The 16,338-nt window shown below is 38.6% G+C and overlaps 1 protein-coding gene across 1 annotated transcript in view; it reads left to right on the top strand.

Annotated features, from left to right (window-relative positions):
* The window catches only part of SEMA3E (semaphorin 3E), a 223,225-nt gene that overhangs the window by 114,044 nt on the left and 92,843 nt on the right, over positions 1-16,338 (top strand). Inside the window, exon 2 of the mRNA XM_020812095.3 lies at positions 11,188-11,348. Within this exon, the coding sequence (XP_020667754.2) occupies positions 11,188-11,348 (161 nt within the window). The remainder of the gene's footprint in view (positions 1-11,187; positions 11,349-16,338) is intronic.

Here is a 16,338-nt window from a genome sequence, read left to right as displayed (position 1 = left end):
CTTTACACCGTTAGTTCAAAGATGTCAGTCCTCCATTCTTCCACATCTATGGGAAAACACAGATCCTTGGAATTGAGAAGGTTAGTATGGAAGGCAGTGCCATTGGGTATTTTCAGTATGGGCCAAGAAATGGCTGCATTTGTTTGGAATAACTGCAGATTGAAGTCAGGGAGTTCAGGGACGTGGGCCATGGCTCATATTACAGGGTCATGAAAAGCAAAAGATAGGTCTAAAGAACAAGGCAGACTTTTGAACTAAAATGCAATGAGGAGCAATGTTCAAGTTGGAAGCTAGGGCTGAAGAACAATCCAGGAGTCAGGAACAGAGGATGTGCCAGAAACCAAGAGGCACACCAGAGGTTTAGCAGACCTAGGTGCTCGAGCAGTGTTCCACTGAGCTAGAAAATCTTCCTAAACTCTCCCAAGCAAGGTAGTATCAGTCTGGTAGGGTCTTAGCTGAAATATTGTAGCGGCATATTTTACTACAGGAAGCAGCACTTTCGGACACACATAGAATAAACATTTGGGCTGTCCCTGGCCAAATTAAATCATCCAAACCTTTACAAAGTTTGGTGAAAATATGAGAGAAGACTCTTCCTAAGTGAAAGACCCTTCTCCTGTATTTATTCACAACTACCAAATTCTGACAGTAATTGTTATCAAAAAATTGATGGTTGTAAAATCGTTCAGTTGAAACTGGACCGGCCATAATATAGTTACTTTAGTCCTTTCTCACTCCCAGGGAGAAAAAGTTTAGCTTGGAGCCTAATGAGTGTGGACGAGATGTAATAACTGTGACCATAGTCTAATTCTTGCTTGGCAAACACCAAACTGGACATGTTGCACTAGAACCTTCATCCATGTTCCTGTATGAAAGAATCAAAGGCCTATATTTCTGTCTCCAAGTGGCTATTACCCTGTCCCAAATTTATTACTGTCCTATTCTGTGCCATACAAAGTGCATGCCAATAAATCCCCCCTCCCACAGTGCTTTTGATTGGACCCAAAGTTCATACAATCAGGTATGAACTATTAATGTGTGGTATACATGCCTGTTTGAACCAGACCTACCATAGTGGTAGGAGCGCTTGACATCCTGAAAGACACTTGAACCATTGTGTCAGGTGCTATCCAGTCTGATGAAGATGGCTAACTGTGGAGCCACCACCAAGCATGCCACCCTATTTGACTTGGCCACGCTTTCAAAATGAGGTAAATAAAGGTATACTCTTAGGGTAGTGTTTGAGACCTGTGTTACAGATATCCTCTTTCCCATAGCTTCATGGCTCTATATTGGAGAAGGCATAACAGAATAGTAGAGTATATACATTCCATGGAATGCAACTCAAGTTCAGTCTCAAGAACCTCCAGTTAAGGAAATGTAGATGGCAGCTGCAGAGTTGACCTCAGGCTGAAACCCTGGAAAAAACACAGCTGCCAGTGTTGACAGCAGTGGACTAGATGAACCAAGTGGCTGACCCACATGTGTTGCAACTCCATAGATTCTATTTCAGACAATTTCCTCAGATTATCTAGTTTTCCTTCTCTATCATATTTGTGTGACATATTCTCAGCAAACATCACATATTTATCAATGAAAATGAGACACTCTGTCAACATGTTCCTATTGGTGGCACTTTGGCAGCTTAAGAACGTGCAGAATAGTTTGTGCAATCTAATCTGGAAATCTTTGACCATTCCATTATGAGGGGATTATGAGTTCTAAAACTGTTACATATGATTTCCTGAAGTGCAGAAATATAAAGAAATTTTATATTCATCCCCCCCTCCTTCTCTGAAAATAGCCTTTTCAAGTTTACAGCATGGCTAACATTTTCCTGGAGGAAGGCTGAAAAGGGATATGTGAGAATTTATTTGTTGGAATATTAGATTAAAGTTTTTATTAGATTATAATTACCAGTTTATTATTGGATTCCTTTATTTGAATGTGTGCTTGTTTATTTGTTTGGAGAAGAGCATGTTTCTTGGGCTAAACTGTAAAATCCAAAACTGTACAAGTTGCTTTATGTTTATAGGTGGATCCCCCCACCTCCTTTTACATGGAAACCCAACTCCCTTGGTAGAAAGCTGGGTGGGGAAGCAAACAGCGTAATTCTTTGTGATCATGAACTCTGGTTTCAGTAGGATTATGCTACGAATCCCTGCCATAGATCTTGGCAGATTTGTTATGTTTTATATTTCCATTGTTAAGATCTAAAAACAGATCAGTTTCAATGACACCAGCTGAATCTGATATGTGTGCACAAGGGAGCATAAACCAAGTACTTACAGGAGATGACAGAGGAAAAATTAGGACAATAATTTCAGTCATACAGAGCCCCTTAAAGATCTTGACAGGCTGTAACCAATTTTACAGCATAGATGCTTCTCATGTTTTTACAGCCTTTTGGATTCTGTGCAGTAATAGCAACCAGATCCTACTGGGAAGGAGAAATATAAACCCCTCTATCGTGCTTGTCTTCAGGATGGCTTAAGTAAAAAAAATTAAACTCTCTCTCTCTCTCTCTCTCATATGTGGATAAATTTCTGAACTTCATTAAATACTTAACCTATCCCGAATGCAATAATCACCCTATTTAATTTCAGATGTTGTCTTTATAAATTACAATTCACTTCTGCATTTTTGATTTATGGCATGGGAATGTCTGAAAATAAGACACAACTTCGGTGGGGTGAGGGAGGCTGCAGGCCCTTGAATGAGAGCCTGAAGTGTCCTGACTATTCTCATTTTGTGGCTGAGCCTGCCATAGCTCTGGCTGCCCTTCAGACCAGTTAGTAAGATAATATAAGCATCCTTAAATTCTTAACAGTTGATAAACTTTGTGTAGGCATTCTGTGCAATCAAGTCGGAACCAATTTATAGTGAATCTAATAGGGCTTTCAATGTATCTAATAGGGCTTTCAATGTAAATATTTAAGGAGTGGGTTTACCAGTTTCACACACGCTCCAGTGAGTTTCCATGGCCAAGTGTGAATTTGAACCCTATTCTCCAGAATCCTAGTCTTGTCACTCTATCCACTACGCCACACCGGGAATTCTAATAATAATTACATTCTTGATATTTTCTGTTGCTGCTGCTGCTGTTGTGTGCCATCATGTCACCTCTGACTTATGGTGACCCTACAAATAAGTGATCTCCAAAATGTTCTGTCTTCAACAGCACTGTTCACAACAAATACATGGGAGAGGGGGGAAAGCATTCAGGTATGTGCCTGTAGCCTAATGGAAATGCTGTCTTTTCATTGTGATCTGGACCATTCCACTCTTGCAGTGTTTGCAAAGAAACATTATATGGGCTGGACTGATGCTGTGATTACCTCTCACGCCACTGCTGGCAGAATCTTCATCTGAAAGAGGCAAGAAGGCCTGTACTGAATGATGGAGCCACTGTGTGAATCCAGCCACATGGCACATCTTTTCAAATCTCATCATTGCAGCCTGGGACCAAATCATGTCACCCATCGTAGTTCCCAAGCTGTAAAAACAAACTTTGAATCAAATTCCCATGAAAAGAATTTAGCAGGTATTATAGATTCACCTTGCTTTGGAGCATCTGACCTGAGATATTTTAAAAATGGGCAGTATGACAAGCTAATATATGCAGTCAGCAATAGTCCCTTTTATTCTTATTGCTCTAATATCTACAGTAATCACCAAATAGACTGGTATTCTGAAGGTGTCACATAGAAAAGATGGCAGCTTGGAAATTAGAAGTGAAATTGTCTTAATAAGTAAACAATGTCTGATTTTTCCTCCAGCATTGCTTTGCAGCTCAGCAAGCTGCAAATCAGATTGCTGTTGTTTGAGACTGGTGATTGTGAGGCAAATAACAGACTTAATTTGTACATTGACCACAAACATGGCAACTTTGAAGACTGTATCTATGGCGGGACAATGTTTGATCGTTCTACTTACAAAATTGCCATTTCATTTCTTTCTGTCTTCAGTCGCCATATCCTTTGCAAATCATCATCTTGGCTTCGAGAAATCTGAAATGGAGACTTGGGGCTGAATTGCAAGTTATGATAAATGTACTAATGTTATATCATATCAGGGTTGTTTGTTTGTTTATTAAATAGTAAGCATGAGATAGCTGGTTAATGGAGACCACAGTATGTGGAAAAAGGAGAATTTAGCCTACTTCTCCAGCCACAGTCTTTATGAAAATGATGCTACAATCCAGAAAGTGTGTGAAACTGGTAAACTGAAGTGCAAATGGGTCACCAAAAATCTTTTCTTCACTCATGCTACAATACCCATAAAAATCATCCCTACTATTAAGTACTTGTAAATGATTGCACAATGGACAGTATGTCTTTCAGCATTGCACATCATTGGGACCCTAACCATTAGATGGTGCCATTCCACAGTATATTTGTAGTTGTTATGGTGTGGACAGTCATGAGTAGGAGGAAGATTTTTGTGATGTGTCTTATTTTTTTGAGCTTATGGATGGATTTGAACATGTTTAAGAGTAATCTGTTGAGAAAGGCTGGATTATTTTTAAACATGTTTGAACTTGCTTATGGGTTCACATGTAGGTAGAAGAGAAAATGTGAAATGTCATAGAAATCCTCCCTTTAATCATTAGTAACCACAGGGATATTTTTGCTGTGGCATTCAGCATACTGTGGTACCTCACATTTAAGGCAGATCTATGTAATAGGTGACCAACAAAGCCAAATGGAGCTCACTGTCTCTTACGTCAGTGTAAAGCTACAACAATGAGGACAACACCTCAGATACTTTGGGTGGGCTACATTTTTGTCCTGATGCAATGTTTATGGAGTCATACACTCAAAAACTATGATGACGCATGCATTGTAACCATAATTTTAGCATTGTTTAGGAACAGAGTGCTCACAGATTTTCATGCATTCTCAGTAACCCGACATCAGCCCTGAAGAGTTTTGTTGAAGCCACACAAAAGAGAGAAGCTGGTCTTTGAGATATAAAGAAGAGCAGCTCAGACCAAGTCCAGTTGATGTGGTCATGGTTGAGCTGAACTTTGAACTAGGAGTTGTAATGTCACACTTTGGAGCCAACAAGCTTCATGACATTTTAGCTACAAGGAACACATTTTCAGGGACACTGGAAAGTTAATGGGGAAAAGATCAAGGTCTACAATTTAGGCTGAAAGCAGGAAGACCTCTGACAGTCAGGAATACATGTACTTGATAATTAAATTGCAATTTAACAGAGGTATAAAAATTGTCACTTCACAGTGATAAGTACACCCACACCAACATGATTTGGTTCACATGGAATATACATATATATGTGGACTACAGCCACAACATGGTATAAAAGAACTGCATTCTGATTTTCTTTAACATGGGAAACAGAGTCTTAACATATGGACTCTCACACAGTCTACACCTGCAATCTACCAAGAGGAAAAGACAAAAAAAGTTTCGTGAATATTTCCTTGCAACTTATGGTTGTACATCATATAAAATCCATGTCACTGGGCAGAGGTACAGTTTCCCATTTATTGAGGAAAGAATAATCAGTATGAATCATCATCTTACAATTTTTTAAGAATGCTAGAAAGATTTCAGACTTTCTACTTGTGTATAGATTTTCGTTCTCTTCCTTTCCTTTCTTCCTCCTGGTTAACTGTCTTGAACAAGCAATTGGTCTGAAAATGGATTTCTATGGGGGTGTGGAAGGAGGCTGTCACTCAATTCACACATTATTGTATAGTGAAGACATTTGTGTAACAGTGATTCAAAGTGGCAGTGCTTTCGAATGAAAAGTGATGAACAGTAAAGCCAGGTTTCTGTCTTTGAATGGAAAATGAGATAAAATTGTTTTGTCTACACAGTGACAATTTTGGAGATGGTAATATTGTATTTTGGTTCAAAGAAAAAAAATTGCAACCCCATCCGCTTTTGCAAATACGTGATTAAAACCAAGCACCAGTGTTCCAAAAAGCAAAACTATATTTTAAAATACAATACGAACATTGGTACATTCGAACCATTTATTGACAAATGACAGCTTTCCTGCCAATGCTGATCGTTCAGCATATTTCATTGTACCCAACATTTATAAGCGTTTTTCTAAAATTGCTTATCGAGTTTCAGTCTCAAAAGATTCAGGAAGAACACTCTATAGAAAGTTAACAAATGAGATTTAAGTCTTTAAACTTCTTACCTAAACTAATTCAATGCTATTTTGTTGCCAATATCTTTTACCTGATCTGAACAGTTACTTAATCCCTCTACTTCTTACTCCCCCTGCTTTACCTGACTAGTTCTCTCACAAAATAAAGAACGAACGGTTTTTACAGTTCACTTTTTCGTCAAGTTACCAAGAAATCAAGACAAATGATATTCCTTGGTAGTCTGCCAACATCCTGACAAATATAACCAGGTTTAAGAATTGCAGGAAATCCATTTGACAGTCCTTTACTAAACTGATAGTTGAAGATATAAAATGCCATTCAGATGATCTGCTCAAATCACGTGCGCTTTATAGATTATTATATTATGCAGTTTAGTATATTACTGCTTCGGGCATGTGGGAACCTGACTAGTTGCTCCATAAAGAAATCTTGGAAGTGGTTGCTTGCATTTCCAAAAGGGTTCAGAATGGCAGTTATTGGTGTCTCACATCTGGAAAGCATCTTTGCTGAAAGAACGCTCCGTACAATTGTGATTGAAAAGGATCGTACAAAAAGGTTAGAGAAGGTGTAAAGCAGCTTTGTTTACCCTAAAGATTCACTTTGTAAAACCCTACGCCTGTCTCTCTATCAGAAATTGAATTGTTTGCAATCATATAGTACTGAAGCTTTTGTTAAGTATGATGTAAGTTCCCAATTGTCTGCCCATTTTTCACAGATAAATTGTCATTTGAGAGAATTTGAAATTGCATAGTTTTTCACATTGGAAATGTACATTTCAGTGATCCACTTCCTTCAGGCTCTTTTAAAACTTCCCAGGTTGAGACTTGTGGCTGCTATGAGCTCCTACAGCTGGGAGTATCTACTCCCTGTAACTTACCAGACTCTGCACTGAACTTACAGTGGACCCTCTACTTACGGAATTAATCCGTATTGGAACGGTGGCTGCAGGTCAAAAAGTCTGTAGGTCGAGTCTCCATTGACCTACAATGCATTGATCCATAACCGGCCGTTTTTGTTCCGTTTTTGTTCCATTTTGGGTTTTTTTCTGGTCTGTAGGTCGATTCTCTGGCTGCAAGTCGAACCTAAATTTTGCAGCCAGAGAAGTCTGTAACTTGAAAAGTCTGAAAGTCCAGCTGTCTGTAAGTCAAGGGTCCACTGTACTACTCTTTCCTGTCTTGATGTAAGTCTTGTCTTAGTTCAAACAGTGACACAATCTCTGACCATCTGTGCTTTCTTGTCCACTGCAGAGACAAGGCTTTTAGTTTGCTTACTTAAGGGGAACATCGGTTAATGCTATGGCACTACAGTAGTTCATTTCCAGATCACAGTGTTCTGACTGGCAGATGTCCATTAAGCATTCAAATCAATCTTACTACAACAACAAAAAAAGGTTCAAAAGAAACGTTCTAGAAGGGAAGTGGATTTCTTTCATATTTTTAGAAGAGTCTTAAAAAACATAAGTGGTTTTAGGAGAAGTGATCTCTTAAATGGAGATTTCAACGTGAACCCAGGTAAGCCCCATGATCCTCATGGACAGGTGGATTGATAGTTCTGGAAGAGTCAAGAGCCCTATCGAGACACACAGTGTGTCTTGTGTCTGCTTGAACATGCCTGCAATGAATCTGAAACAGGTATGCCATTGTGCCCCATCTGCTGACACCATAGGTAGCATGCTATCTTCTATATTCTTTTCTTAATATAAGATTTTTTTACAAAAAGTAGCTTTGAAAAACAGTATTAAAGAATAGCTTTTCGTGATTAATATTTCTCAAATTTATATACGTATATCCAAATGCACCAGGTTACTTGGAAACAAGATGGCCACATTGAGAGTTCTCAGATGTTTTAGGATTTTAGCTTCTTGGGGGGGAGGAATTCTGACACAGGTATACAGTCAGAGGTTGTAGCATCTGAACCATTCTCAGTTTTCTTTCGCATTCTGAAATTCAAAGCCAGCCCACTTTCCAGTGCATTCTTCTAGAATCAGCATCTTTCTCTTTTTTTTTTTTTCTTTGTAAAGGTGAGGGACTGAGAAGGATGTATCAAGGCAGGTATAAGAAATGTATTTGGAAAGTACATAGGAAAGAGGAGTTATTCTGTAATGGAAATCAGTTCGATGCGGTGCCTTTGACTTTCAGAAATGAAGGGTGTGGAATATGAATTCTTCCAGTCTGGAAACCCATGGTTTGTTATGAGCCAAGAATAACTCCCCCTCCCTTCAGAGCTTAGATCTTGCTCTTAATACATCCATTGCTGCTGCCAGCTTAACCCCCCTCAGTCAGTTTCCACCTTTCTCAGCAAAAGTAAGGGCGTGAAAAACATCTCAGCCTCTGTTTCACTTTGTTTGTCTAAATCTCAGCTGCACTTTCATCCCAATTAGGCTGTGAGATATTGCCCTCCCAACCCAGCATAGAAATTCATATACATCTTCAGTATATAGTTTTCCTAATGTCAACTGCCTTGCATGTACATTTTATGGGTACATTTGTGAGCCTATATTTCCCTCTGCTTAACAAACTGGCATACCTAAGTGACTTGGTGTGCCTGGTTGTAGAGGCAGGAACTGGGAATTCTAAGCCCCAATGTGCCTCCTAGGAGAGGGAGGCACACTGCTGAGGTCACCTGGAGCGTGTCTGCCTATGACCTCTGTGACCTTGGACAAGCTGCACAATCCTGGGACACCACCAGAAGGAAGGATAGGTAAAGCACCCCATGGTACTTTATACTTAGAAATCTCTGGATGAGTTGCCGTGAGTCAGAACCAACTTGGCAACACATCATAATTACAATTAATGATAGGTCATTCGGCATTTGGAAGGCAGCTGTCACAGGCTGCAAATTTTTAATGTCATGAAGGGCAGCAAATTCTTTGTTATTTAGTAATGTGTATGTGTGTGTTTTGACAAGGGACGTGGTGGCACTGTGGGCTAAGCCGCAGAAGCCTCTGTGCTGCAGGGTCAGAAGACCAGCAGTTGTAAGATCGAATCCACGCAACGGAGTGAGCTCCTGTCGCTTTGTCCCAGCTCCTTGCCAACCTAGCAGTTCAAAAGCATGTAAATGTGAGTAAATAAATAGGTACCATCTCGATGGGAAGGTAAAACGGTGTTCCCTAGTCACGCTGGCCACATGACAGCGGAAACTTGTCTTTGGACAAGCACTGGCTCTACGGCTTGAAAAGCGGGATGAGCACCACCCCCTAGAGTCGGACACGACTGGACTAAAAATGTCAAGGGGAACCTTTACCTTTACCTTTTTATGTGTGTGTTTTAACTCATAGGGAGGGGGAGAAAAGAGATATTTCCTGCCCCATAACAAAATAACTTAACTGCAGCAGGGAACTTTGCATGTTGATGTGTTTTAGTGGGGTGGGGAATGCCATTTGCTGATCCACGGCAATTAGCAAACTATTTGAGGCTGGTCATGAGCTCCAGCTTAATAAAGGCTTCTTTTTAATGGTCACCAATATGAAGGTTCTGTTCCTACCAGTAAGACCAGGGTGAAGATTCAAAATACTGACCAATAAATCTTGTCAATGCTTACGGTTTCTGCATAGATTGGTTTGTTTTATAGCACCGTACAGTTTATGTTTATGGGGTGGCATTGGCAGCTAGCTACATGAGGGCACAAGTTAAAGCAAAGTCTCATTTTTGAAGACAAACAAGTTGTATTTGGCATCAGTTTCATGGAGTGCAACCCAGTTCATCAGATGCAGGCATATGAAATATAGGGCAAAATCTGATTTCTTTGGTATGCTTGCAAAATAGCAAATGGCATGGTTTGCAGTGGTTTCTTGCCACTAATTTACACATCTGTGCTTGGATTTTTAGGCATGGTCCAGTCTGATATGTTTGTGCCCACCTAAAAATCTAAGCAGGACTCATTAATTGCTAGTGAGAAGTTGCTACGAGGTACGCAGTTTGCTTTCTACAGACGTAATTATGCGACAAGAAGGAGCCCCTGTGTGGTGGAGTGCAATGGTTTTCACCCTTGTGTAACCCAAATGTTCTCAGATGGCAATTCCAAGAAACCCTGGCCAGCACAGTTAGTGGTGAAGGCTTCTAGAAATTACAGTTCAAGAACACCAGAGTTACCCAAGGTTGAGAAATGCTGGTGTAGCAGATAGTGTGATGGACTAAGGCTCAGGATACCGGGATTTGAATTCCCGCTCAGCCATGGAAACTTACTAGAGGTATGGAATGGGTAAAGCTATTCTCAAATAAGATTTTGACTATTAAAGGTGTCACAATACTATTGCTAGTAGTCATTGGTTTTTTGGATCAAGGGCCTCTGCAATGATTTTGAAAGCCAGTGAGACTCATGTGGAGAGACATGGTCCTTCAGATACCTAAGTTGTGTAAGGTCTCATAACCAGTACCTTGAACTGGGCCTGGAAATTAATCACCAAACAGTGAAGCTGTTATAAGTGGGGAGTTATATACTGCCTATAAAAAGATCCAGTCAGCAGTAAGTATAATTGAAACCGAATGTATAATCCAGAACCTGTCATTGTTCCAGTTCTGAAGCTGTAGCATACAAGCTGTGTGCCAATTCCACCCAAATGAAGCTTGTCAGGAATTCTGAGAATGCTGGGTTTTGGATTCTGGAATTTAAAAAGAAGCTTTTAGCCCTAACTATATGAGACATACGGTATATAGAAAGATGATACTAGGATACAGTCCTAGAAAGCACAGAATATTCCATTCATTTATTACTTTCTTCACTGTGGTTCTTTTTTAAGGGTAACTTTCTCATCTTTGAAACAGAATGAAGAGGAAGACACATACTCCCTTTCTGTGTGTGTTGACTAGGATATATTGAGCAGCAAGATTAAGTTGAAAAAAAAAACCACTATATCCAGCCTTCCTTTGAAAGCTGAAGAGTTTTGCAAATGATCCCCAGGTGTTCCACAAAGTTAAACACCAGGAAGATCTTAATATCCCAAAGCCATTTACCTAATTTCCCCAGAGAATGTGAACATGGCGTCATGAACATAAAGCTCTTCAATATTTATGATGCACATTCTACTTGTATTTCAGAGCTCTGGGATTTGAACAGAACATCCGTCTTTCATAGCCCGTCTGGATACCTTGGTCTTCATGTAATGCTTCTGGATGAGTATCAAGATCGACTCTTTGTGGGAGGAAAGAACCTGGTCTATTCACTCAGCTTAGACCGAGTCAGTGAAAATTACAGAGAGGTAGAGTAACTCCTTGCATACTGTACAGTAATTACAAGAAATTCTTCACAGCAGTTTTCTTCCCCAGAGAGGGAAGAAGACTTTATTACAAAATGTTTAGAAATTGAATACAAGGGATACAATCCTCTGGGAGCATAAGCGGAGCAAACTTGTTCCAAAATGTCCATGCTGATGGGGGTCTGTGCAGGTCAAATTCTTTGTAGCTCATGTTCATAGTTTTTATCTTGAATTCAAACATAATGCAGAACCATAATTATTGAAAGATATGTATATGCTTTTTAAAATTTTTCATCTCATTTTTCTTTTGTATTTGATGTCATGTAGAGCATTTAAAGTTCTCTATGGATTCCTTTGGTTCTGCTTTTCTTTATCACAGATGAATGCAGTTTATGTTATCCTGGTTTGAGGTAGAAACTGTGGTATCATGTTGATGGTAGGATTGCTTTGGCCCCTGACCTCTCCTGTAGAACCCTGTGCTATGCAGCAACAGTATAGACCTCCTGCACTAACCTGTGCGTAGATGTAAATGTAGACATCACATCTGATGGCATCATTCTGCCCTCTGTGAAACAGAACTCTTACTGGTGTCTCTACCTATTTCTTTTAGTATGGGAAATAGCAACTTGTGTGGGGAGTGCTTTACATATTTAGTGAAAAAAATAATTTTCTAAAAAAGGAAGAGTTTGGTAATGTGAAGCTCTTAAAGAGATTGTTGGATTGCCACTTCCATCAGTGCTTCTCAACGTAGCCAATTATGAGTGATAGATGAGAATTATGGTCCACCAACATCCAAACATGGTCTACTTTACCTGTATCGACTTTGTTCAAAAAACTGTGCAACATCTTTTAAAGTACTGAATTATTGTATAGCTTCCAGACCAGCTTTTATAAATACTCAAGAGGGATAGCTATAAATTTATCTCTTTAGGAGAGTAATTCCTGTAGGAAGTTATCTATAGAGTTTCCACAGATGGCAGTGGCAAAAGCACGTAGTAGGTTTATTGTAAAATATTCTTTAAATGTGGTTATATCCTGGATCACAAGAGAATGGACAGGCATTGGACTAGTAATCTTTTTTTTCGCTGTTATTAATATGAAATCTGTAGCATATAAGATAAAAAATGGAGTATACAGTGCCTGTTCCTACAAGGAATTTAATTTCATATGAACAGATGCATAAGTGTTGTCTCACTTTGTACCCACTGAATACCTCATGATTTTGTTTGGGGAATTCAATACAAAATCAATGGTAAATATTTGTAAAACATGACGCAAAGCTTACTCAAAAGTGTGGCTAAGAATACGTGCAGAAAATCTTCCATACTTTTTAGTCTCTCTGCCTCCCTGACCTATTATGAAGTTTAACTTTTTTTTATAAGACAGAATTGGAGATGCCCTTTGTGAGATTGGTTTTCTCAACAAATACATTAATGAGTCGGTGGCTGAGTGAAGAATTCTTGAACATTAAAAATTCTTTGTTGATATTCTTGTTTTGGTACCTAGATTTTTGTTCAACTGATGACTTTTTCCTCATGTAAAAGTTTATAAGTTTATAATCAACACAGATTAGTGCTTTAATCTGGTCTTACTAAAATTGTGTTGTGGTGTACTATGAATTACCAAGGGTTGACATCAAAGCCTCTTGCCTTTGTTTAGTCATAGGAAGTTTCATATTTATTTGTGATATTTATTTGAAACTGTTGAGAATATTGTATGATTTTCAAGTGACAGAACTCTTTAGAAACACTGTCAAGGATTATTTCTTGAACAATTTCTAGAAAACCGATGCTTTAATTTTAAAGAATGATGTAAAATGAATGCCACCTGGTGGCCTCTAGTTGCCATTACTGGACATTCACAGATGAAAGAATGTCAGTATTAAGATGCTTGAGTCAAAAGGAGTTGAAAGGAGTTGACTAAGATTTGCCTTGAACTGTGATGGGTAAAGAAATGCTATGCAGATAAGCTACATATTTTCTCTGAGGTCCATAGCCTGTGGATCATACTGAAAGTGAAATCATCACCATCACCCCCAAGATGGCATCTGTTCATTCTTAAAAGTAGTATTCATTGTTGTCATGTGAACAAGAGTTGTGCTCTGGAATTCCTGGATACAACCTCTACATATGACATGGAAAAGTGGTGTTTTATTTGCTCCATTTTGCCTTGCAAATTCTTTAATACAGAGCTTGCATCATAATTCCTGTTCCAGAATAGTGTATAAGGTGGGATATTGTGAACCAGTTCTTTCTGTCTAGCTCCTACTTCACAATAGATAGTGGGGGTATTGATACAGGAACACGGATGGCTGCCAATAGCATTGTTATGAATCAAAGTAACGATAAATAAAGGGGTTGCCCTTTTCAAGGATGCTGCTGTATTCTGAGACTGTTGGTATGTGGTTTAGAAATATTTCTGTTTTGGAAACAGAATCTATTGCAATGTGGTAGATTCTGTGCCTATTCCAAAAATAGCTTGAGGTCCCCACTAATAATGCTTATAACAAAACCCCAGAATGCAAAAGAAAAGGGTGCTAAATTCTTTTTTTTTTTCCAAAAAGAAATAGGTGTTGAATTATTTCTATACTTCTACTGTTTGCCATTTTACTGTCCATTCTGAATATCCTCCATCCACATAAACCACATATGGAGAAATTTATAGGAAAGATCTCTGTCTCCGTCCTGTGAGATGTGAGAGTTGTGCTGGAATCTTCTTCAGGCACCATCCTTTACTGCAGTTGTATCCAACCTACTGGCCTCCAGATGTGTTGGAGTAAAGTTTCCACTATTGTCAGCCACCATGGCCATTGGCCATGTTGACTGAGGAGAATTGTAACCCAGCACATCTGGAGGGCACAAGGCAGAGGGAACACTGTCTGAGAGGTTAATAAGAAAACTAAATATGCAGCTGGATTCTGCAGGGTTCTGCAGGAAGATACACTGCAGATGTTGTATTTGTGGTGAAATAAAATGCTGCCATGTGCTGGATTTTTGCCTTACTTCTCAAAGGTTTCACTTCTGAGTGTGCACAGGTTAAAGAATATGCCATTCATTGGACATAGTCTTCATGGATTTCTTGCTTTAATCTAGACTATTTGTTCTATTTACTGCGGTCTCTGCACTTTTGCCTTTGAGACAGTGCTAGACAGATAAACTAACTGAATAGAGTAATAAACAAAAATGACCATATTTTACTAGAGAAGAAATGCCATCTTTAATATTTTCTACTTCATTCTCTATTGCAGTCAAAAGTCAAACTAAAATAACTCAAAAGAAAAGAAAAACAGTCAAGATGTAATCTGAAGTATTATATCTCTCATTTCTCCATTCCCTTTAAAATGGCATAATTGGGAGTTATTTTGTCAGTTTTTGAGGAGACTAAACTTATTTGTTGCCATGCTTTTTCTGAGATTTTTAAGCACCTTGACAAACTTTTCAAAAGAAAGAAAGCTGGAAAAACAACCAGTTATCTTAGCCTGTTCTAATGGTAATAAAGGCCCTTAGTGTAATTGTTTGTGTTTTTTCTATTATTTCACTGTTTTTACTATATTGGAAGCCGCCTAGAGTGGTCTTTTAGATCAGATGGGTGGGGTATAAATAAATAAATAAATAAATAAATAAATAAATAAATAAATAAATAAATAAATAAATAAATAAATAAATAGTGTATTTGTGCAGGGAAATAATGCACTACAGTTTCCCTAGCTACTAACTGATGTTTCCAGAACTAACAGAGCAATGTTATAATTTCTGCAATGATGGCACAGATTTCATAAATCTCTTTATATCTTAAGATGTGTAAAATAAGGTTGGTTTTGGGTTTGATTGCTATATTGCTTAGATTTCTTCAACAGAGACTGTGAAGTTAGATTTTAGGAAACGTGCCTTCAACCTGACACAAGGGCCTCCTTTATAAATATATTTAAACAACAAAAACAAAAGTATTGGCCTCAGAGATGCACCCTTTCTGCTGTTATACCAGTAATATCTAAGAAAATTCTACAGGAAGGAACATATTAGGCATCTCCAGGGATGTGGCAATAAAACAAGTGGGCAGATATAAAATGCACTTGATGTTTATGAGGCAGCAATAATTTGAAAATAACTCAATTGGCAAAGAATGTGAAGTGGCCACTCTCTCCGGACCTTCCATTTTACAGCTATTTCTCCCGTTCCTCAAAGTTCACATAGTTCAAGCCACAAACTGAAAATAAATTGTTAAAGTAGATCAGCACTCATGTAGATTATCGCTTGGTTGTGCCTACTATAGTCCCTAGCTGCTACCTTCAAATTCCATTTTTGTCTGTGTCCCACTTGTAGCCCACTCTACCTTAGGTAGAGATTATTCAGACTTGCAGAGAGACCTATTTCCCCCAGTTACCCAAATAATAATAATAATAATAATGTGCCATCAAATCAATTCTGACTTAAGGCGAACCTTTTCAGGCTTTTCCAGGTAGAGAGTACTCAGATGTGGTTGCCTACAATACATTAAACACTTCTTCCCTATACAGTTATAGCTTTTTATGAAGGTTAATACAGGATCTAGTGTTCACAATATATTATATTACAATTCTTATACAGTACCTATATTTCTTTTTTATGGCCAATGTGATCCCCTCTTAGTGGCTTCACTTTGAAATTAGGGTGGCAGAAAAAAATGTGCTTGCCTTCCAAAAAAGAGCACACTGTACAGTGACTTCAAATAAAAAGGGGCCCTTCTATAATGACTGGAGAGGTGCAAATCCTATCCATTTAATCCTTGCATGCAAGGAGAAGGGACAGCAATATTATTCTCCTCACCTCAAAAAAGGGTGAGGTATTCTGTGGTGAATGAATTTTATCAGTGCAGGTGATGTAAAAGTGCACAAATCCTACAAATAATGTAAACTGCCTAAAATAAGGATGGTTATAGCTCTGCTATGTAGATTTTTTAAGAAGCTGAAGCATTCAACAGGTTGTTTGCATCTTTTAAAACAATCTGCCAGTCA

The sequence above is a fragment of the Pogona vitticeps genome, chromosome 5 (genome assembly GCF_051106095.1).
Source record: "Pogona vitticeps strain Pit_001003342236 chromosome 5, PviZW2.1, whole genome shotgun sequence".
NCBI classification, from domain to species: Eukaryota; Metazoa; Chordata; class Lepidosauria; order Squamata; family Agamidae; genus Pogona; species Pogona vitticeps.
This window is presented reverse-complemented; position numbering and strand designations above follow the sequence as displayed.